At 41.2% G+C, this 24783-nt stretch overlaps 1 protein-coding gene and 1 long non-coding RNA gene across 2 annotated transcripts in view; one reads left to right on the top strand and one right to left on the bottom strand.

The window, feature by feature from the left end:
- The window catches only part of RIPK1 (receptor interacting serine/threonine kinase 1), a 37524-nt gene extending 15064 nt beyond the window's left edge, over positions 1 to 22460 (top strand). Inside the window, exons 5-12 of the mRNA XM_038391020.2 lie at positions 2286 to 2526; positions 5014 to 5163; positions 6410 to 6486; positions 8875 to 8971; positions 13529 to 14137; positions 17106 to 17183; positions 19105 to 19257; positions 21445 to 22460. Of these exons, the coding sequence (XP_038246948.1) occupies positions 2286 to 2526; positions 5014 to 5163; positions 6410 to 6486; positions 8875 to 8971; positions 13529 to 14137; positions 17106 to 17183; positions 19105 to 19257; positions 21445 to 21731 (1692 nt within the window). The 3' untranslated portion in view covers positions 21732 to 22460. The remainder of the gene's footprint in view (positions 1 to 2285; positions 2527 to 5013; positions 5164 to 6409; positions 6487 to 8874; positions 8972 to 13528; positions 14138 to 17105; positions 17184 to 19104; positions 19258 to 21444) is intronic.
- Positions 982 to 10795, bottom strand: LOC119851335. The gene is made up of 3 exons (XR_005291225.2): positions 10616 to 10795; positions 9620 to 9917; positions 982 to 3621 (listed from the first exon to the last, which is right to left on the bottom strand). It is a non-coding gene; the product is annotated as an uncharacterized LOC119851335 (long non-coding RNA).
- Positions 22461 to 24783: the final 2323 nt, after the last annotated feature.

Here is a 24783-nt window from a genome sequence, read left to right as displayed (position 1 = left end):
CAAATGCTTTGAATCAAATCCCCTATGCATGGTGCCTGCTGCAGAGTAAAATCTGAGTACGTTCTGCAGCAGCCCATATCTTTTGTCCTGTGGACATATGTCCTGTGAAAATGAACTACTGAAACAGTCTCCTGTCATTACTTGCAGTTATTTAATGAGCCCCTTGTAAGGAAACTCTGTTGCTTGATATATGTCACTTGTCATTAGCTAATATGACATGACAAATCTGAGCTAACTGCAAATGGAAAAAAAAAGATCTTTGGAGCATTCTGCAGAGAGGATAAGAGAAGCTAACTGCAGAGACATCAAACGATTAAGCCCCCCATCAATACTACATATGTAATTAGGTAACTAATATTATTTGGTCTTGTTTACATGGATGGAACCAAATCAAGTGCTCATAACTATGTTACAGAACCCCATTAAAGCTCTGAGGCCAAATTTAGAGATGAGTCTGACTTGCTCTGAGCCGGTTGGGTTAACATGGTGGTTAAAGCAACAGCTGGTGACCAGTCTGCACAAGGTCCCCCAACATTGCTAACATCTGTAAGGACGAACCAGTGTTCTAGAAAGGATTGGGCCGAAGGGAGTTAAATAGAGTCTGGGTTGGTATAAGTCTCCCACAACATGCACCTACCATCAACTTAAACTTGCACCTCCTTACCAACATTTAACTTATACTCACCCATACACATTATACATCACTTCTGAATTTGGCCTACTAGGGAGCTACAGGAAATCTAGGGGACACAAAGTTTATTAATAGCGACTTATCTGTGATGAATTTATTCACCTAGAGCTAACAAAAACCTCAAAATTACAATGAAACTTTAAACAATCTAAAATTATGAAACATTAAAATACTTATAATAAAAATTAGAAAGGACATACACCATTAAACCATATATGATCACCGTATCACTTGCCTTTTCCTTATTTTAGCAGCTGTTCATGCAAATAGAGCAACTGCTCGGATCACAATACATTGTCAGTTCTGAACAGTTCCTGATCTGAGAGGGCATAGAAAAAGGCATCCGGGACAAAAACACAGAAAGCTATTTTGACCTCAAGTGGCAATACAGGTTACAATGTAATAAATAATGCCCTAAGCCTCATGGACAGAGGTGGTTACATTTCTCGGTGCCAGTATATCAGCTTTCTAAGTAAGCAGTCTTCATTGATTGAAAATGGAGAACTCTAATGGCCCTCCTTAGCAAGTTATTACACAAACTCTCTAAATATCTGGAATATCCAGGAGTCTTTTTAACAAGGAGGAACCAAGGTGACCTACTTGAAATAGAAATCACTACCAAATGTATTTGCTTATTAATATCTTCTAATCTCAACCAGATTATGGATTTCACATTTTTAAACATAAATCTAATTATTTCCAATTCCGAGAAACCTAGAGAATGCAAATTTAAGTGAAAAAGTCCTACTGAGCTGTTCTGCTAAGTCTAACCTTGACAAACGCTATGGGTGCATGCTATGAATGCAAAGTCAAATATTAATATTCCCATATTGCACTTTGGACAGAATAGAATTCATACCTGTCTCAGCTCTAAGAGCAGCAGGAGTATTATTTGGGAGATCAAGAATCTTCCTGAGAAATTTATTCTGAATCACTTCCAGTCCCGGGGGCAGTGGGTTCAAATGAGTTTAAATAAATGTCTCAGTCCTAATGGTGTTTGAGATATTCTATGCAGACAACATGGTTCTAACACAAAGTGATTCATATTGGGGGGGGGTCATGAATTCTGATGCCCTTTTAATGTTAAAACATCACTGATATAAAAGTTAAAAAGAAAAGGGGCTAAGAGTCAGCGTTGTCGAAACCCCTTTGTAATTGGGATGGAATTGGTTAATTCCCCATCCAGGCCTATCCTAATCTTAGCTACCGTTTATCTGTGTTGACCTCCTGCACTGGGTGAATTTCACCCTGAAACTTCTGTTCTCTAACATGATTATAACTCAGTTTGGTCTCATACATATTAGCAAAGCCAAGTTGTGTTATAACATGGTTGGGCTATAACAGTGTCGCAACATGTTAAAATTCAATGCGTCTCAGTTGGCAACAATATTTGATTCAGGCAACACAGAGATCTTTAAAATATGATTTAATTGACCCTCTTTGGTTACACTTATTGAGGAGTTTGAGTTTCAGATAAATCATTTCCTCATATTTAACAAACCTTGAGTACTATGTGAAAACAATTTGCTCCATCTCTCCCCTTTATTAGCCACGTCCTCCATTTTCAGTAGCTCTGATTTGACCTGTTTTACAGATTGCAGATCTTGGTGTCGCCTGCTTTAAAAACTGGAGTAGATTGACCAAAGAAGAGACCAGCCGGCAGAGGAAAATCAAGAGCACTTCCAAGAGCGCATCCAGGAGCGCCGCTGGCACTCTTTACTATATGGCCCCAGAGCACTTACTCTCAGTTAACACAAAACCTGTGGAGAAGTCAGATGTTTACAGTTTTGGTATAGTGCTCTGGGCAATTTTTGCCAACAAAGAGCCATATGAAAGTAAGTCACTTGGAGAGCTTGTATTGCTAAATGAGTTTGCTTTAAGGAAGCTATAAAATTAAGACTTAGCACATAACATTTTCAAAACATCCTATAAGCATTAAATAAATTCTTGTCTCTACTCAAGAATAGCCCTCATTCAGCAATTGGTGACCAATAATTGGTACAGCTGCACCAGTACTGCCTTTTAAGGGTGGACAAGGATATGTAGAGGTTTGTATTGACGGAGCTAATTGAAGTTTATCCCTACTGGAAGCAGCAGTAAGCCCCAATTAGCTCAGTTGGTTCAAACCTTGGCTTGCCTTTGTCTACACTTAAGGATCAGCATTGATGCAGCTACAGCAATTTTTGGCCACTGATTGCTAAATTAGGGCTATTTCCAAGTGTAGACAAGCCTAATTAATCCTCACAGTGCACCTATGTTGTTATTATCCTCGGGGGAAACTAAGGCAGATGGGTTAAGTACTTGCCCAAGGCCGTGGAAGGAGTTACTGTCCAAGGCCAGGATTAGAATTTAGGAATTCCTGACTCCCAGTCCTGTGCTTTGACCACTAGACCACTTCTCTTATCAGTCTTAAGATATATCAAAGATTTGGTGGAATCCCAATTTGTAACATCCATAACACACTTAAAATCAGTTCAGTTACAATATAGCAGACATAGTTACATTTTACTTTTCCATACTGTATTTGTTTCCTTTGATGAATTTCCTGTGAATGTTAGAGAGTGTTGAAAACTCAGAGCATTGCTTGGAGCAGATTAGGATTGACCATCAGAGTACAAGCTTCTCCACATAATTTACCCAGTGGCACTCAGACCTGACCAGCATCATCCCTGCTATTGCAATTCTGGATCTCATCTGAGCAGAAACTGACATTTCTGCCAAACTGTGTGGTGGTTCTCCATGTTGTAGACAAATAACTGCTAAGCTCATATTACTTGGAGGTTCAGTCACACTTGAATTCAGGCTTCCAGAGCTAAAAGCAGTACCTCTCATTAGGAGTGCTTCTCCTAACTGAACACGTACGATAAAGCTGGTATTAGTTTCTGAAATACCTCACTCCCAGGCATTGGTGGTGATGCTCTGTCATCATCCTGAAATCCAAACAGACTGATTTCAAGTTTGGGAACCATTTCAATTTTAAACCCTTGCTGTTTTCCATTTTACTTAGGCCTTGCTAGATTAGTAAAACTCTAGACTCTGAATGAATGCCCTAGTTGGGGAAGTTTCCTTGTAAAATGACTGGTTTCTATTGGATCCCCAAGTGTCATAGATGCTACTAAATTTATCAACTATTATTTCTTGTTCTATATAACTCCCTTCCCCACTCCACACCTAGTAACACCACCTTTGTTTTTCCTCTCTCTCCTCCCCTTCTACATACTTCTGTTTTACCAATCACATTTCACCTGGGGGCTTATAACCTTCTCTTGCCATGTTGATACTACACTTCACTTGACTATACTACACTACACATTGCATTAATTGCCTGTTACAAACCTGTTTGTGCTGAAACCTATGCCAGATACTAAAATACTAAATACTAGCTGGGCCAGATTTTCAAAAGGCAGACAAGTTTTACCTGCAGCATTTGCACTTAGACCTGGTCTGCACTTACAAGCTAGGTCAACACAGCTACTTCAGTCAGGGGTGTGAAAACTCTATGCCCCTGACTCATGTAGTTATGCCAACCTAACCCCAGGTCTAGATGCAGCTATGTCGAGGTAAGAATTCTTCCATTGATGTAGAGATTGTTGTTCAGGGACTTCTGTCAAGGTATGCTGCACCTACACTATAAGGTTAAGTCTGCATAGCTGTAGCAACATAGTTATGCCAGTATAGTCTCTGAAATATAGACAGAGTGTTATGTGCACTAATCTTGCGTTTGCTCACTGGTCACTTACTTCTTAGTTATGCTAAGTTCTGCCACTCTTGGCCTGAAAGGAGTCAGAGAAACCCACAGGAGAATCCGTCCAGTGCAGTGGGCCTCTTTTGCTGGTGGAGAGCTGGCTTAAGGGATACGTGCCAGACTTGCTCCCAGCCCCTGGCACAGAGGGCCATGGGAAGCAGAGCAGAAGTTGGAGCAGGCTAAGGGCTGCTCTCACTTACATTGGTTGCCAACTAAGCCCCTGAACAGCCCTGGAATACAGGAACAGTAAGATGGCTTAAAGCTGTCTTTGGGGCCACATCCCTGTTTTTACTCCAAGCACTAGAACAAAGCAACTGAGAATCAGGCCCTAGGGCGTTCAATTCCATAACCCTAACTCCTATTGAGTAGGAGTTACTCATACAAGTAACTGAACTCACAGTAAGTACTACTCATCACGAGTGAGGGTTTCAGAGTCAGATCCATAGAGTAAGCATTTTCATGTGCCAGCAGATTTGTGGTTCTAAATGAGGCACTTTCTTTACTGTTTCTTGAAGATGACCGTTCATGGTAGCAAAACCCTATGATTAGGAGTCTGATCTGAGATTTTGTTTTTCAGATGCTATAAATGAAACACATATTTGCTTTGGCATCATGAAAGGGGACAGGCCAAATACAGAAGATATTAAAGACAGTTGTCCAAAGGAAATTATCGATCTAATGAAACACTGTTGGCAACAAAAGCCAGAGAATCGGCCGACCTTTTCAGGTAAAATACTGCTTCAGGATTATTTTTGTTTGGACATATCCAATGTTTTACAAAATATGGCAAAATGAGCTTAATCCTTCCTTTCAGAAAGTCATGACTTTTGTTTGTCACAGGTTTGTGTGTCTTAGGTTTCTTTTCAAAATAAAAATTAATCTCCTCACACACACACACACAAGTCAAGTCCATGATCTGAATTCTGAATAAACTCTGGACCACACATTCTGTAGATATACATTGGTATAGTTTCATTGACTTCAGTAGAGCTTTGCCAGCTTAAAAGTTCACCACACAAACATGCACCTCCTGCATTTTTTTAAGCTCTTCAGTATCCTGTTAGGGTCCTACTTGCTATCCCATTCTCAAACCTGTATATTCTGCCACTAGTACATCAGATCTATACGAGTACTGTGCCTCAGTTTCTCCTCATCAGTAAAATGGAGACAATGATAATAAGATACTTCTCAGAGAAGGTAGGTAGTATTATAAAGCTGTTAATAGCAGACCCAGTCAATGGGACCACGGCACTCCATTCGGGATATAGTTTGTATATGAGGTGCTTTGCAGATTTGGACTCTCCATGGCACAGGTGAGATGAGGGGGATGGATGGATGGATGATCCCTCTTTTTGCATGCCCAGCAAAAGGGCCAGTCCCAAATTGCAGACTTTGTGCTTGGGGGAGCACAGAAACCTGTTCCCTCCATGCACCCCAGAGGGGGTCTCTCAAAGAATAGGGGTTCATTACGCAGCTGATAACATGGAAAGGGTATATACTGTGGTTGCCACCTGTTATCCAGAGCTCCCTGGCTCAGGACAGTGATTATATAGCAGACCCTAAAGCTGGATAAAAGTGTTCCTTTGTCTTGCTAAGACACTACAGGAGCTTAGAACATAGGAAGCCAAACCTAATGTTGTTGGAAGACCCTGGCTGTCCCTCATTATCTTTGTAGTCACCTGTCTTAAAGTCACAGCCTGTGTGGGCTTTGCAGTTGGGTAGGTAGGTATTATTAAAAAGCCCAATTCAACTGAATGTATGCAATACTTAAGTGAACAAGAATTCAGTTCTTATTACGTTCTTTTTTAAGATTAAATCAGCTCTGCTAACATTGCTTACATTTTTATGAGCCCACTCCTGTTTATAAACTTATGTAACTAACTGGTTAACATTTTGGTGGAAATGAGCTAAGCAGCAGAGTCATTTATATTTGCTGTCTAAAACTACTTTCCTCAAATCTTCCTTTCCTGCAGAAATTAGTCAGAAATACAAGCCATTTTACTGTGAGCAACTAGAAAAAGATGTTGAAGATGACTTGAGAAAGATAAAAGTAAGTAGCATCCCAGATGCTTCCTAGCGTAACTTGTAAGTAAAACAACACACACATACATACAGGGTCAGATTCTAACACCCTTACTCACACTAAGTAATACTATATTCAATAAGCACTCCCACTTATTCCAATAGGTCCGCTTGTAGAGTAAAGGACTACTTAGTGAGAGTATGGATGGCAGAATCCAGCCCCTGTTAAATGTAAAAAAGCCCTGTGAGCTAGATTCTGATCACCAGTGAGTAGAACTTTCCTCCACTAGAAATCCTGCTGAAATCACATTTACATTAGTTTTATACTAGTATTACTGCATTGACATTAATGGAAATTAAAAGAGACTATTTGTTGAGCAAGCTACTATTCAACATGAGTTAAGGTGACAATCTGTTCATGAAGTGTTTCATAACACTTCATAGTTTATGAAGTGTTATTGCTGAGGTTTTTGAATACATACTGTTTACTATATATGTTTATATAGTACCTAGCACAGAGAGGCCTGAACCTGGTTAAGACCTCTAAGCATTACTGTAGTCTAATCAAGAAAAAAGTCATGAAATTCAAAGTTTTGAGTCCTCTCTCAGCTGTAACTTGGTTCCCTGTTCCTCCCATTGGATGTAGCTTGCAAACTGTTATGCAGAAGGATACTTTCCTGATTTGAAATAATAATGAAAGGCAAGTTACTTCCTGGCAAATGCTTTAGGCCAGATTTTGGAGCCCTTAGTCACACTGGAAAACATTTACTTACTGGAGTAGTCCTACTGACATTAAGGGCCTGATGCTGTGGCTGAACCCTGAAATGAAAGTACCATTTATATGCAGGTGACAAGGATTGCATCCCCAATATTTTAAACTAATAAGTGAAAGTGTCCCCATGATGCCGCCGTTCTGCTACACAGCCATATTTTGTCAGGTGCTTTCCCTCTCCCTGAAATTGCAGGATGGGGAATTAAAACATTTCTGATTTGGGAAATCCACGCAGTGACTCTGAAGACATGTCCGGTATTCTTTGGCAAGATAGCAAAGCTTTGCGAAATAAAGTTGACAAAACAGACAAATACTCTACTGGAACTGATTCTACCACCCATACTAATTCTGAGTAGTAAATATTTTATATTATGGGGCTTTTGGGTGCTACCAATCAGGATTGTGCTGGGTTCTGCACAAGCACAAAAGAGACAATCACTGCCCTCAATGGCCGAGAGTCTAAAGGCAGAAACAGACAAGGGGTAGGAGATACGGATACAACATACAAGCAAATGAATATGGTCAAGTAACAAAGCTGTACCAATATGTTTTGTAGCTTTTTACTGTTTGATTTTTGAGTAGCACTTTTCTCTGAAAATAATCTCTTTTAAATAAGACAAGGGTGGAGTATGCTGCACTCTTTACCAATGGGACTTTTCCTGGAGCAGGGTAATACACAGTTACATAAGCAGGGTGTCAGAATCAGGCCCTAACAGAAGGCCAAAATGAAGTTTTGAACTTTGAACACCTGAGATCAAGATACGTTTACAGGAAGAGATTGTTGTTGGTTTTTAATTTGTGAAAAGACTTCCTGGTAAGACAGTGACTAATGACCACCTGAGAAGTGCAAGTAAGAACAAGAGGTCAAATCCAGAAGTCCTTAATCTGGAAAAACTGCACTTGATGTCAAGTTTTACTTGAGTAAGGACATCAAAAAGGCATGAATGGCTGGAACATCAAAATGCCAGGGTAAAGATGATTATTTCTTCAGCCTTGAGAAATAAAGACAAGGATTTGCAAAGGTGAAAGTGCAGTGAAACACTATGAAACATTCCTTCCAAGGATCTTCACCAAGCTCGCTGTCCCCATATCCCACATATAAACAGTTGACAGCACAATGCCATAGCTGTGGGATTTTTTCCCCCCCCACTTAAGCTCTACATGTAAATACATAAAATAGGGCCTGATTCTGCTACCCTTACTTTAAGCAGCATCTTACTCTGCAAGCAATCCTATAGATTGCATTGTGATAAGTCTATGACTTGTAGGTACAGCCCTGAGGTGGAAGCAGTGCAGAGAGTCACTGTCTAGTCCAATGGGATTAGCTCATGGACAAAGGTAGTAGTTAGTGTGAGTAAGGGCACAGCTTGGCCAGATCAGAGAATCATGCCCTATATTTACATTGTAATCATTCCTGCCTTTCTTGAAAGCAGACACTGCTTGTCTGTAAACTTAACCTCACTAGTAAGCAAGGCCCACAAAGCAAGGATGGTGGTCCACCAGCATTCCACCAAAGAACGTGAGATTTATGCAAGCTGTTCATTTGGGCCACTCGCTGAGGGGATGCATTTGGTTTCTATAGTAAAGATACTTCCTTTGCTTAAACTTTCTCCTGCTTAAATGATATTTTTTTCCTATGTACAGAAAGTGTACCCTGGTCCAACTGAACTTGTGAAGAGGATGCAGTCCCTTCAGATAGACGCGGTCGCAGAATCTCCAAGTAACGGACATGTACAAACAGGTGATTACTACATCACTTCATAATACTTTTTCATATTGCCTGCTTAGGGCAAAATTGGGGACAAATAAAATTGATTCCATTATTATTAAAAGCTGTAACGAACAGACCCAGTTGTTCAGAACTCGGGAGAGAATCTGGAGTACTGAATAAAAAGATCAGATTTATCTGCTGTTCTAAAATGCAAGTCACAAAAACACTATCTCTTGATCACTATTTCCAGGCGCTACAGTTTGGAAAACCAGGTGATTTTTAAAAACTCTTGTGCTTTTCTTTCCCTGCAGAAAGTATTTTCTCTTTCCACCTGTACTTCATTTGTTCAATACCTGTTTTGTCCATTACATTATATGTTCACTTTAATAACATCCTTAACCTTCCCTCTGTTGATTCACACCAACAAACTTTTGCTTGGTCTTTAGGCTTTAGTTCCATGCTATATCAGTTTTTGGAATCATCTCCCCTTTCCAGTCCAACCTTATCAGTGCCCTGAGAACAACTAGAGTGTTATTGATTCTGCCTTGGACACCACAGGACTGGTCGTGGGTTACTCCATTCATCTGTTCCTTCCTTTATCACATATCAGCTCAAATCCTGGTTTGTTTCACAGCTTTGAAGAAGTATATAGTTGTAGATAATTATATGTGGCCATACCTCTAGGTCTGTAGTGGAAGGTGCGTCTCTGTACTTCTTTCACCCAAGTGCCCTGTTAGCAGGGGTTCAAATCTGTAGCACTGTGTAACAGGTCCACCATCCTAGAGTGCCCCTTATGGCCTTTCAGATGGTCTCTCGTGTTGGGACCTTGCCAGGTTCCCCTAGTGTCACCCTCCTTCCATGGTCACCACTGTCCTTAAAATCACAAATAACGTCCACCACGACTGGTAAATAACATATAATCAACTCAAATGTCTTCTGTTCCTCCTGGGGTCTTTCTGCAGTCCTGGTCTCTCTGCTAAGCAGTGACAGACAAAAAGAATACCATTAAACCACTCCCAGCAGTTTGGGGCATGTGATTATAGGCTCTCTGTCTAGTTCTCAGAATCCTTCATCCTGTTCTCAGGACACTGACTAGCAGAGCTAATCCTCCCTCTGCACTTTCCTGGTTTACCTCTGTTACTAGCTCTTGCCAGCCCTCTCTCATTCAGAAAGCACATTAGACATCCTCTCTCCTGGGCCTCCTCCCAGCTGACCCGACCTCCTTCCTTCAAGGCCTCCTTGAGTTTGACTCACCCTTTCCAGGTGTACCCAGACAGTACTAATAGAGCTTTCAGGCTCCAGTTAATCCCTTTTCAGCTGTGGCAGTGTGCTCTACTCAGGGAAGATCTGGCACTGCCTCCTGGCTGTTCTGGGGAACAGTTCACCAGGTCAACACCTCTCCCCAAGGCTGCAAACCATCCCTCCGCCTGTGTGCAGCCGCTCTCTCACTTTAGGAGGTGCTGTGGCCTCATTGTGAATCACCCCTCCAGCTAGGTCACTATTGTGGTTTCCCCTTCTGATGGGGGAGGAAAGAGGTCTCTTCTGCCAAACAGACTCAGGCAGTCTTCCTATGCACTTCCCTAGTGGCTGGTTGGGAAACCTGGGCCCATTCTGTACTCTATGTTCTGGCTCTGGTACCCTCTAATCACGAGTCAAGTCTGTTCCATCCCATACCTTACTGCATTTCCCTGAGCTGTCCTAACCTTTGGCTCTCCCTTCCTTCTCTGGGTCTGCCAGCTTCACCACTCTTCTCCCAGTGAGCAACTACAGGCTACCCATCTCTGCTATCTCCAAACACTCCTCCCTCTTCCCAGTTGGTGACTGCAGATTTTCCCAGGAGCCCCGGTTTCCTGTATTTTATATACACCCTACCCCCATTCCTGCACAGGTGAGCCACTCTCCAATTCTCTGCCTCCAGCCCAAAAGCTTCAGTTTGCAGCCTAATTAACAGATTGGGCCTACCTGGCCTAATTCAGCTCTTGCAGGGCCAGTGCGCAGTGCACGCCCTATGACAGGCAGGTCTACACATTCCATCACACACGCACATATAAGCAACGTTAGAAAATCCAGTAAAAGCTCCTGAAAAGTTTTCTTTTGCTCAGACCATTTTGAAGATAATCTAGTTCAGATAATACTTATGTGATCAGTGTTGTCATCTGCCTGACAAACCTCACCCCAAAGACAGGGTGAGCAACAACTCACACTGTTCTTCAGCAGAGGTAATGGATTTTAATAGGGCAGCAGCAGGGCTACATTTTTAATGTGCAAGTTATGTTGTCTTAGGAAAAATATTAAAACGTAGCAGCACCATGTTACAAACTCTCTCATCCTTTAAAAAACTTTGGTGTGAATGTGGTGTTTGTGAAAGGTGATACACTGACAACCCTGCAGAGGACAATCAAAGTCCTCTCTTTATCCAGCAGATAGACACAGTGCAGCCCGTGGTAGTGTAAGGGTATGTATATGCTTGTGTTTTTAAAACCCAGGTTCCGAGACTCCTTGCTATGGGGGTACGGACCCGGGTTCATGCTATATCATTAAGAATAGTGTAGACATTGCAGCCTCCCTAGGCTTCAGAGGCCAGGCGCCAGCCTGAGCCTCAGATTCGTTGCCCTGGGTTTTAAAACTCAGTGTAGAAATTCTCGGAGACTATGTCTACACTAGTGATCTGACAGTGGCACAGCTGTACTTATGCAGCTGTGCCACTGTCAGATCTCTCATGTAGCTGCACTATGCCAATAGGAGAGAGCTCTCCTATCAACATAATTAAACCACCCCCAATGAGTGGCAGTAGCTGTGCACACTACTGCTTATGCTGGCATAATTTATGTCACTCAGAGGTGTGTTTTTTCACATCCCTGAGTGACGTAAGTGGTATTGTAGACATGGCCTAAGAGTCCTCAAGCCTGCCCTGGAGCATCATTTGTAGAGACGGTAGGGTAGTTCACAGTCCTTGACATTCAATCTAGCACCTGTCTGTTGAGTGCTGACAGTTGCCAACAATGATGGGGTTGTTTTTTTCCTGTTGCAATGGTGATATTTACCCTGAAACCAGAGTAAGTCAACCAAGTCACATTTACCATGTAGCAGCCATCAGATAGTAACAGTTTTCATTCACCGCCAACCTGGATTGGATTCAAACATGTATTCTAGAGACAGAAAGATCAACATTCCATATATTATTACCAGTCCCCTGACTATCGAGGTACCATATAAGCTTTGTTCTAATGCTACAGTGGCCTTTGAGCCCCATTATTTTCAGTGATGCTGAGCATCTACAAGACCATTTCAAAGCTCCACGTTGATGCTGTAATCCTTTTAAATCTCAATAGGAGATCCTCTTCAGCCCTATACTACAAACAACATGATAAAAAAAAGCAGGCTTTGACATATTTGTTCAGTCTTGCAGTGCTATAGAATGATTAGAATTAGAATTCAAACAATCCAGTACAGACCACAAGCAAATCTTTAATTGTCTCTTAAGGGAAGCTGTGTGTGCAACCATCCAAGGACAGAATTTGTCTGTAAGGTTTAGGTGAAAATCATGGGTTACTTCCCTCTTTGCCCATAGACATTAAATGGATCTTTATTAAAATGTATTCTCTGAACTCTAGAAGAATAAGCTAGACAGAGATTGAAAATCAAAGTTCATTAAAAATGGAGAATGATGCATTCATGAAGGCTAATTTGAGATTTGCTGTGATAGAATCATTGAAAGAAACATGACTTTTAGTGCTGTTTAAAGTAGCACCTACAGTGAAATTCTGAGAGTCTGATCCTCCACTATATCTCTCCAATTTTGTGCAATATAACTCCATTGGAGGTAAATTAGTGAACCAGGCCCTCTAGAGTCCAAGACCTTTCATTCTTCCCTTCTTGGCCTGATGTCTTGTGTTGTATTTCTGTGCCATGTTCTGCTTAGAGGTGGCTGTATTTCAGTGATGCTTGAAACATTTACTATCCCTATAGATACTGTCTATAGCAGTAGCTCTCAAAGCCAGTCCACTGCTTGTTCAGGGAAAGCCCCTGGCGGGCCAGACCGGTTTGTTTACCTGCTGTGTCCGCAGGTTCGGACCTGGCCAATGGGGGCTGCAGGAATCGGCGTGGGCCAAGGGACGTGCTGGCTGCCCTTCCCGCAGCTCCCATTGGCTTGGAGTGGCAAACTGTGGCCAGTGGGAGCCGCAATCGGCCAAACCTGTGGACGCCTCAGGTAAACAAACCGGTCCGGCCCACTAGGGGCTTTCCCTGAACAAGCAGCGGACTGGCTTTGAGAACCACTGGTCTATAGGATCCAATCTTGTAGCATTGAAGTCACTGAGTTTTTGCCATTGATTTCAATATGGTTAGACCCACAGTTTATAACGTGGTCTGTGATCATTTCAGATGAAAAAGTCTTAAGTAAAATGTAAAATACATGATCTTTTCTAGAACAGATTACCTTTGGTTACATGTTATGAATTATTTAGCTGTTTTTAACATAAAAATGCTAGATTCTACCATGGTATTGTTGAGATGTAATTGAAAACTACAGGTATATCTTTGCATTATAGGCTAATTTAAGTATTTAATTTCCCTTCCCTGCTGCAGATCAGCCCAATTCCCTACATAGCTCTCAGGGTCTCATGACTGGCAATGTGGATGAAGCCATGTTTGCTCCCTTTCCGGTAAACCAGCCTGTCGAGAGCTGTGAGACCTCCTTTGAGGCCTCTGTGGGCCTAGAAAGAAAACTGCAGGATGAATTAAATTATCATAAGTATGGCAGCCGGATGGATAATTTTGAAAGCCAACCTCTCGTATACAGTGCTGAAAAGAGAGAGGAGGAAAGAAGACGAAGGGTGTCCTTTGATCCATTTGCAACTCCACCTGCTGCTCCACAGATGAATGAATCATATCTGAAAGCTGAAAGCACAGGATCAAAAGCCAATTGCTATAGTAACATGACCAGTTACAGTCATTTACAACCACCACCACCACCAGCTGCAGCAGCTCCAATATGGGAAAATTTACCCTACAATCCAAATATTATGTATGGGACAAGGCCTGTAGATCCAATAGCAGGATGTACAGAGGATCTCTATGGATCAAATTCAGCCAATACATTTAGTCTGAATAAACCTCCTGTGCCTGAATCTGGCCTAGACCAGCAGCCACAAACATCCACACCTTGGTTTCCAAAGAGCTTGAATACAGAGACAGGTAGGTGAGATATTGGTCTTATTACTTTTTTGTCTAAAAACACAAACAGTACTCCTTTTGTTGTCTTCCAGAAGTAAGATGGCCATTGATCATTTTGTAGCTCACATACCAACCAGCATCTGATTTCATACTCTCAGGCTGTGGTAGCAAAGGCTGGTAGCAAAGGCTTTCCTTTAGACATATTATGGTCCACTGCTCTTTGTTTTCCTGATACTTTTATATCATTTCAGTTCATTACAATGCTGTGGGCTTGATTCTCCTCACGTGCTTGTTTTCATTGGTGTAACTCCATTGACTTCAATGTTACTCCTGATTTACATCAGTGTAAGAGAGAAGAATCAAGCCACTGACTGCATGCTGTTATCCAGTTGGTACTCCAGGAGGAGTTCTGCGCCACTGTACAATGCAGAAATGTTGCAGAAATTAATGTTGTGCATGCAGAATTTCCTTTTCCCCCACAGAAATGGGCTGCAGTGCTGCTAGCCACCACTAAGGGCCACTGGACTCAGCAGAGCCCTACTTGCCCATAGAAGACACTGCTGGGGGGAGGAGGAGGGAGCTAGAGGGTTCCTGGCAGCTGCAGTTCCCAGCATGCCCTGAGGGAAGGAGAGGGTGGTGTGCAGGAAACTCCATGAAAGTTTGGGACCAAGCATCAGGCTGTTTCTCTCTCTGGATCCCTGGGCTCTGGGGGAGGAGGGGAACAGGTACCTGGGCAAGGGGGGACCCTGTAGCTGGGCTCTGGGGAGGGACAGGGTGTGGGTATCTGGGCTGGGGGGCCCCCCCACAGTGGAGCTTTGGGGAGGAGGGGGTTGAGGTGTATTAGCAGGGGGGCCCCCCCAGCTGGGCTCTGCGTCGCGGGCAGGAGGGGTTGTGAGTGTTTGGCCCCCCGGCTGGGCTCTGGGGTGGGCAGAGAAACAGGAACTGGGTTGTCATAGGGGTTTCTTTAACTTTCTACTCCTGGGGGAATTTTTGTGGGTGTCTGTATTCTTACAGACATACTTGCTGACCGGTATTTTGAAATAAGTTACCAAAATCAATCATGCCAGTTTCAATTATTTTGACAAATAAAATTTGCAGAATTTTAAAATATTGTGCTAAAAAATTAAAAATTCTGTGCACAGAATTCCCCTGGGAGTAAGTTGGGCAGCTAAATAATGACCTCTCCCTGCCCATCTAGGGTGAAAGAACCATAAACGAGATCACCAGATTGTGCTAGAAGCAAATGGTAGTTGATTTTAGACTCACAAAGGTGTGTAAAATGAGTCAGAATCTTACTGCAGGTCAGTTGCAGCACAGAAGCAGTGTTAGAGTGAGGATATTTGGTACCTTTCAGAAAACGAATCTTTGCCAGCTCTGGTGGCTTGATTGGGTAAATGCTCTACCAGATGAAAGATCCATGTTCATAAGTGTCCCTAAATTCAAGCCAACAGGAAGCTGATACTCTTAGCTGTACAGAGAGCAGGTTATATCTAATGCTGCTATGGCAATGCCTCTCAGCAATTGCAGGTGAAGTATGTATCCTCAGGAACAGAAGGCTATAGAGGTCGAGAAGGGAGAGAATATTGAGAGTTTAGCAAAAACAAACATAAACAAACAGGTCAATAACCATGTGTTCAGTGGAGGTGGTCCCATACCATTTAGGAAAAGGACAAGGTATTATACAGATTCATCATCTTATCCTAGATGCTGGATTTTCCTGGTATGGCATTTCTTTTCAGCACTTTACACTAAGGGTATGTCTACACTACTCGCTGGATAGCGATCGATCCAGTGGGGGATCAATTTATCACGTCTAGTCTAGACAAATCGCCCCCCGAGCGCTCTCCCGTTGACTCCTGTACTTCACCGCCACGAGAGGTGCAGGCGGAGTCAACGGGGGAGCGGCAGCACTCGGTGAAGACACCACGGTAAGTCGATCTAAATATGTTGACTTTAGCTACGTTATTCACGTGGGCTAAGAAACCACGGGTGCCACAGAGTTGACAAAGAGAATGCAAGATTTCATTCTGTCCAAAAAAAAAAAAAAAAAAAAAGGTGTATGGAGAGTCTGCGATTGCTATGTATATCAATATATTGATTGCGAGGAGTTTGTGAGAGCTGTGACTGTCACATCTGCAGGTGGAAACTGTAACTCTCAAAATCACTAATGTTCAAATATTTGGATAGAAAGAAAAGAAATGCAGAAGGGATTACTGAGAAGCAGCATGATATAATGGAGAAAGTACCAGACTACTAGCATGGCCACCCAGAGATTCGGTGCATAGTAAGCCAGGATGTGAATGTACAGCGCACTAGCATGCTGCCCTAAGTTGATCTATAGACGCTGCTGCCACGTGCTAAAAATTCCATACTTAATGTTACAAACAGCAGTAAGTCAAAGTACACTACAGAAGTTAGTGCATGGTAGCAGGCTCCACACAGTAACTTAGGGCATGGCATATGCTAGTGTGCTGTATATTTATACCTGGGCTCGCTGCGCATTAAGGCTCCATAGGCAAGCCCTGAGAATCTGATGACCTGCCAGCTCTTCTGTTAACTTGTTGTATTACCTTAGGCTGGAATTTTCAAATTTGTGTACCTAAAATTAGGTATCTAAATCCATATCTAGACTCTAATCCTGCACTGGAATCTGCTAGCAAAGGAACTCTCACATCTGTATGGAATCCCACTGGTCACACTGGCACTTTGCAGACTCTGTATGGATGCAGGTCTAACCTAGAGGATCTTGACCCAGAGTAAGGTTGTTAGGCACTTCACTAAACTATGATTTGTTTAATTAAATATGCTTTTATTGGATTTGTAAAGCTTCTTAGCTTTTGGGGTAACAGCACCTTTCCCCCCATCTGTATTAGGAGCATTAATTGTGTTCTTATACTATTATAAATATTACAACAGTTTTGAAGTACTTGTGCCTTTAGGTTTTTGATGACCAAATACTTTTGCATTTGTGTGTTTTGTAATTATTCAGGCAAAATGGAATCCAATCCTTTTAAGAAGGGGAATTTTGCATATACTCCTACTACACCTGTACAACACAAAATCACAGGTAAATGCTGTAGCACTGATATTTCCTAACGACTAACATCATATGCATGCTAACCTGATTTCAAAAATTTTGGACCAGCTTTACTAAAAAGTGAAACTGAAATCTCTACCTCTAAAAACTGTTAATGAGATACCTCTCTTTGTTTTACAGGGTATCTTTAAGCACCATGTAGATGTGTTATAAAGTACAGAGATATGAAGTGTCATGGCTCTGAGAGACAAACTGCATGATTTTCCAGAGCTTTACAGAACTGTGAAATCATGACTTCATACCTGGATTCACATCTTTGAGAAGTGAAACTATAAGCCAAATCTGAGTCTTCAAAAGCTTCATTTTTCACTTGTATTTAGGCTTTGTTCAAAAAAGCATTTTTGACTAAAAATGAAGCTGTTGAAGTAGTAAACCAACCACAGATGTGTTTATTGCTAATAGGGACACAAAAGGTTACCGGTTAACCGGTAAGAATTAGTCTTACCAGTTAACCTGCCTTAACCATTAACCCCTGGCCGATCCCAGCAGCCCCAGCTGCGCTGGCCGGAGCGGGCCCAGCCATTTAATCAGTTAACCATTTAAATTACATATTTTTAATCATTTAAATGGTTAACTTTTTAAACAGTATTTACATCCCTAATTGCTACATATTCACCAATGGCAGGGACGTTATTCTTTAATTTTATATTTATCACAGTTAGTTGTTACTGATACTGATTGAAAATCATGTCTATGAAAATGTAAATGTATGTGACACTTTACAAACTGAATATGACTGTTTTCAATAAAGTATGCAGATGTTACTCTGGAGACACACACAAAGCAGATCTTAAGGGGCCCTTTATACATAGCCATTTTTCAGAGCAGGAATACCATTTTATTGTCAATTCTGAACAACAGAAAATTGTTCAACCTTGCTTTGCAGTCTTCTCACTCACAAGATAATTTATAATACATTTAGCTAAGTATCTTCCAGGAACTATTGTCATGATATAAAATGAACTAATATGGTTGTAATCTAAAATAGCACTGATTTTAAATAAAAGTTAAATGCAAAGAACTACTAATTCAACATTATGGTTCAGTTTTTACACATATAAAAGATCTCAGAGATATTGTTTGTCTCCTCCTCGTCTCTTATCTTGATTACCGTAAGCATATTAAGGGACTGTGCCATTTTGAACTTCCTGATCTTTATGCATGGGGGAGCACCCAGAAGTTTTCTGCCCAGGACTTCTCTAAAGTGCAAGGGTTGTACATCTGCAGATTCACAGAGCACAGCATGCTTCTCCCCAAGAGCCAGTCCTGCTGTAACGGCCAGTAGATAGCTAGAAGTGAAGCCATATAAAGATAAGGTTCTGTATATATTAAATCTGATACATGTAATATTAAATCCAGTAAATATTTCACAAAAGATCTGGGGCCTGATCCTCAACTGATGTACATCAGTGTAGCACCATTGAAGTCACGAACTCAGAATTCCCCATCTCTCTTAATCTTCCTTCCCCTGCCCTGCCCTGCTCCCCAATCCTCTGCACGCACACTTTTTTTTTTTAAAAGGAACATCGCCACCACTTTGATATTTTGAGATTGACTTTCATCTTTCACCCAGTGAATTGTGTCTCTGAACTGTATCGCCTATTCAATTCAGAATGTAAGATCCTAGGGACAGGGATTGTGACTTCCTCTATTTGTACAACCCAAAGCACACCAAGAGCAGCCGGTACAGAAGTATCATAAATTAATAATGGAAAAGTTCCTGCAGTGGGCAAAGAAAGGCCGTTTCTAGTTTAAATACAAAATAATCATCATGGCTGTATTTGGTTTAAATACAAAATAAATCATTCTTTCTTGCCCTTGCCATCGTATCTCTTGAATTCTAAACTGCATGTACTTGATTATATATCAGTCTTATACTGCCTTTACACAGATGAAACTGCAAAATACACCATATATAACAGTACCGGAATTCAAATTGGAGCCTACAATCACATGGAGATTGAAGACCAGAATCTGTATGTCAGCAGTGTTCCAGTCAACACGCAAAACTCTTATGCACATTATGAAAACATGGGTATATTTGGTAAGAGCAGTCTCTCTCCATTCTTTTATAATGTTCCTCTTTACAATCAGTTCTTTGTTCCTTGTGCACTCCACCCTTTAGTCCTGGCTCGCCTCACTCTTTCAGCACAATCTGAAGGCTGAGAGTCTGTTTCTGAGAACCATCTTTAGGGAATGTACAGTGCATCTTGCTCCCTGTTGTATTCGGAAGTTAGCCATTTTGGGTCCTCTTTTATTACATAGCATTACAGTTAAGCAATACCTAAGGTTATCATCATGAGTGGTGGTTTGTACTAATGCTGCTTTGTATTATTATACCATTCCCTCCCTGGCCCTGTTTCATCACCTCTTAGCTGATATTCTCCCCCAGCTGCCTCTACCAAACCTGAAGCTGACATTAAGCATGTCAACACAGTGCACGGTCTCATGAGTCACCAAGCCCCAGCATGTGTGGATGTGTACATAAAGACGGAGGAAAAAAAAGCAGAGTAGTGGAAGCAAAACTAGGATCAGTGGTCCTGACTGAGAGTTCAAACATTTCAGTACAGATGGGGCAGGACTATTTTAAAAGGTAATAGTTAGGGTGACCAGATAGCAAGTGTGAAAAATTGGGATGGGAATGGGGGCGTAATAGGTGCCTATATAAGAAAAAGCCCCAAAAATCAGGACTGTCCCTATAAAATCAGGACATCTGGTCACCCTAGTCATAGTATTCGTATATACTGTCTTAAACCACTACTGCATATTTTTAATGTATTTAATTGAGAAGTCATAACAGTATCTTTCATCCAAGGATATGAAAGCATTTTATAAACATTAATTAAGCCTCATATCACTACTGTGAGGTAGATTCTCAATTTTACATATGATTAAAGAAAGACACGGAAATTGTGACATGTCCCAGGTCAAAAAGGCAAAACAGTAGCAGATCTAAGAGTGTCATGACATCCAGTCCTCTTCTTTAATCACTAGACCAGTTGCTTACATGAAAGCCACCTATAATCCTATCATTACTAGTGACCATATTTTGGGGAAAGAAAAGGAGTACTGGTGGCACCTTAGAGACTAACAAATTTATTAGAGCATAAGCTTTCGTGAGCTACAGCTCACTTCATCGGATGCATTTGGTGGAAAAAACAGAGGAGAGATTTATATACACACACACAGAGAACATGAAACAATGGGTTTATCATACACACTGTAAGGAGAGTGATCACTTAAGATAAGCCATCACCAGCAGCAGGGGGGGAAAGGAGGAAAACCTTTCATGGTGACAAGCAAGGTAGGCTAATTCCAGCAGTTAACAAGAATATCAGAGGAACGGTGGGGGGTGGGGTGGGAGGGAGAAATACCATGGGGAAATAGGTTTCAGAGTAGCAGCCGTGTTAGTCTGTATTCGCAAAAAGAAAAGGAGTACTTGTGGCACCTTAGAGACTAACAAATTTATTAGAGCATAAGCTTTCGTGAGCTACAGCTCACTTCATCGGATGCATTCGATGAAGTGAGCTGTAGCTCACGAAAGCTTATGCTCTAATAAATTTGTTAGTCTCTAAGGTGCCACAAGTACTCCTTTTCTTCATGGGGAAATAGTTTTACTTTGTGTAATGACTCATCCATTCCCAGTCTCTATTCAAGCCTAAGTTAATTGTATCCAGTTTGCAAATTAATTCCAATTCAGCAGTCTCTCGTTGGAGTACAATTAACTTAGGCTTGAATAGAGACTGGGAATGGATGAGTCATTACACAAAGTAAAACTATTTCCCCATGGTATTTCTCCCTCCCACCCCACCCCCCACCGTTCCTCTGATATTCTTGTTAACTGCTGGAATTAGCCTACCTTGCTTGTCACCATGAAAGGTTTTCCTCCTTTCCCCCCCCCCCCTGCTGCTGGTGATGGCTTATCATAAGTGATCACTCTCCTTACAGTGTGTATGATAAACCCATTGTTTCATGTTCTCTGTGTGTGTGTATATAAATCTCTCCTCTGTTTTTTCCACCAAATGCATCTGATGAAGTGAGCTGTAGCTCACGAAAGCTTATGCTCTAATAAATTTGTTAGTCTCTAAGGTGCCACCAGTACTTCTTTTCTTTTTGCGAATACAGACTAACGCGGCTGCTACTCTGAAACCTGATATTTTGGAGAGAGACATTCAAAGAGAAGGGAAGTTTAAACAATGCTGTCTTCTTACACTTGTCTTTCTTTTTGCAGATAGCACCTCTATCCTCTCTGAAAAACACCTGAATCTAGTGAGAGAGAACTTGGCTAAACAGTGGAAACACTGTGCTCGTAAACTGGGTTTTAGTGAGCCACAGATTGATGAAATTGACCATGACTACGAACGAGATGGACTCAAAGAAAAAGTTTACCAAATGCTGCAGAAATGGGTTATGAGTGAAGGCTACAAAGGACCTACAGTAGGAAAGCTGGCCAGAGCCCTCTATGACTGCAAGAGAATAGATCTCCTTAACGAGTTGATAAAAATGAACCAGGAGTAGGAAAACTGGAAGCTTAATGGAAATGGCTGTGATATTTTATCTGAAAAGATCCTCTTACTGGTAACATGAAAGAATCCTGTAAAAGTGCTGCATGAAAGACGCCTGTCTAGAACATGCACATATTTCTGTCAAGCAGTATACAGTATCCTGTAGCTCAAAACATTTAATTTTTGAAAAGACAGGACAACTATGAAAAGCCTGTCCTGGCAGGGCAGCGGGGTGGGGGGGGGGGAGGAAGGGGAAAGAAGCTCTTCCTTTTACAGTGAAGATAATAGGTTTATCTAATACACTTTGTCCAAGGACAAAAAAAGCCAAACCAAAATCTGAATTGTGTATGATATGAGAAATAACATGGAAAGGAAGGGATTGGCAAGGGATGGTGGTGGGCATTTGTATCTAATTTTTTCACAGAACTTTTGGACTGCTACCTCAAAGCACGCACATAGCTGTGTTTAAAGTGCCTTCATTACTGCCTAAAAGAAGCATGGCATTTACGCAAAACCTCACATCAATGAGAGCATATCATGGATTTTGTCTCACCATATTGAAGCCCTGGATTGAAAACAAAACCAAACGCCTCAACTCTTCTAAACACAGCCATTATCCACAGGAGATCATCATAACTCGGATTGCCTTATAGATTCATCACCTTATTTTTTTAAAGTGCCCTTTTTATAACTTTAATAAAAAATAAATGTTATAATAAAAATACTGAAGTATAAAAAGATACAAAGTATTGGTGTAAGAGCAATAATGATCATCAAGTATAGAAACCACTGTATAAATTGACATTACAAGAACTGCCTTCTCACAGGATTATGATAATGTGTTTATTATTATTTAGTTTTCATTCTGTGATGGGAGTATATTTGGGAATATATGCTTTATGAAAAGGGAAAGGAAAACTAATATGTACCTAAGCCAAAGCAAAGACCTTGAAACTTGGAAAGTTTGGTAAATCAGTGAGGCATTTCATTTCAGGCTAATTAACCAGAAATGGAGGCATGAACTTTCTAGTCACACTGGAGATAGAGCATACAAATTATAGACTTTATTGGAGTATGGAACCCACAAGGAAAAATTATTGGCTCACAAATTTGCATCCACTAACTCAGAATAATTAGGCCAAACTACTCCTTCTTTGAAGGGCAGTGGCTGTGACCTCAACCAAAACCACAAATATATGAACTTCCATCCAACTTTTTGGATCAGATAATTCTCCTTTTGGCTTTTGAAAAGTGGCAAAAATAATTGTCTTATCATGACAAAAAAGCTAATATGAATTCTAATAAGTCTTAACAGGCTTTGAACCCCACTATTTTTGAAATAAGAAGTGGACATACTCTGTAATTGGAGATGTGCAGCATGGCTAGGCATACCCATGCTAGTTTTAAATCTAACTAACCTAACTAAAAATAGCAGCGTAAATGTGGTGGCACAGGCTTCAGTGCAGACTAGCAATGTGAGTATGTACCCAAGTTCCCTGGGATGCTTGTATAGCCCACACATCTTCACTGCTGTTTTAGTCATGTTAGCAAAATTAACTTTTGCTGCAATCACACCCGATTGCAGTATAGACATATCCTTCACTACACAACCTTTGATTAGTAGCTCTGAAAATGTATTATGATAATTTATAGTTTTCAGTTGGCAATGTGCTGACTGTTCTATCGTTTCTAAAGAGAGCTCCATTCTTGGGTAAAGGAGAATAAAACTCATAGGAAACTCAAGTTTCAGAGTGGTAGCCATGTTAGTCTGTATCAGCAGAAAGAATGAGGAGTACTTGTGGCACCAACCCATGAAAGCTTATGCTCAAATAAATTTGTTAGTCTCCAAGGTGCCACAAGTACTCCTCGTTCTTTCTGAGGAAAGTCAAGAATTTCAACTTGTGGCATTTCCTACCATCGTATTTGCTGGGTGTCGTTTGTCTAACTCCTATCCCTGCTAAAAAGGAGTATTCTTCTATCCACTTAACCTTTAGCTTCCCTAGGGTCCACATGGATCTCCCTGGACTCTGTTCTGCTGTCCAACCCCACCCAGGCCAGCCGCCCTCCAACTTCCAGGAGCAGGATCCCTCCTAGAGACACAGGCAAGCCAAGCCAACACAAGAATGAATGTGTGCATTGTATCGAAACCAGGACAAAACTTTGGTTTCAGACAAATTATGTAGGGCCCGAAGGCTGACACACAAAACAGGGACAACCCAGTAAAACCAGGATGTCCATTCAAGGAATCATTGGGGGAAATAAATAAAAATGATGGTACACTTCTACATTCTGTCCACAAACCAGAAACCTGTCACCCAAAGGAAAACCACAGCAGTAGTTGTGCATAACAAGATAATTCCTTCTTTCTTGCACACACTGACCAATGCCAAAATATTTCTCCATGTTTACATGTAAATGTCATTGTTAGGCTTCAGAGGTAACACCTTGCACTGAATGGGGCACTTCACTCCTTTGAGAGGTATTGTTTCAGTATCTCAACAGGCTTGAGCCGATATCACTGCATTGATTACACTTGTTTTCAATCTTTGACTTTGCAACCATAAAGGCTAGGGGCCAAATTTTCAGGAGTGCTGAACATGAAATCTGGTTAAAAAAACCTGACTTCTTCATGAAAATTGTTCAAAGTTTTTTATGGAAAATTTTAAGAGAAGTTTTGAAAAAAATTAAATTAGCTCTTTGAGGCCCTGCTGCTTCTCTTGAAGCCAGTAGGAGTCAGAGGGCGTGCAGCACCTCTGAAAATTTGGTTCTCCAGGCTTCATTCTGCGTTGAAAGATAATGTGAGACTTAGGGCTTGTCTAAACACAGAAGTTGCAGATATAACTTAAATCAATTTAAAAAAATGGTTTCATTAACCCCAGGCAAGCACCTGTGCGGACACTCATAAGACTAGCTTGTGCCTGTACATTTAGGGCTTTTCTACACAGAGAGCTGCACCATTTAATTAAAAGTGTAGGTTTTAAACTGATTTAGTTATACCGATGCAAAAGGCTATGTGGAAATGCTTATTTCTGTTAACCTCAACTTATTTTGGTTTATCTACAGCC

This window comes from Dermochelys coriacea, chromosome 2, assembly GCF_009764565.3.
Source record: "Dermochelys coriacea isolate rDerCor1 chromosome 2, rDerCor1.pri.v4, whole genome shotgun sequence".
Lineage (NCBI taxonomy): Eukaryota > Metazoa > Chordata > Testudines > Dermochelyidae > Dermochelys > Dermochelys coriacea.
Note: the sequence above shows the minus strand (reverse complement) of the source record. Positions and strands in the feature narration are given on the sequence as shown.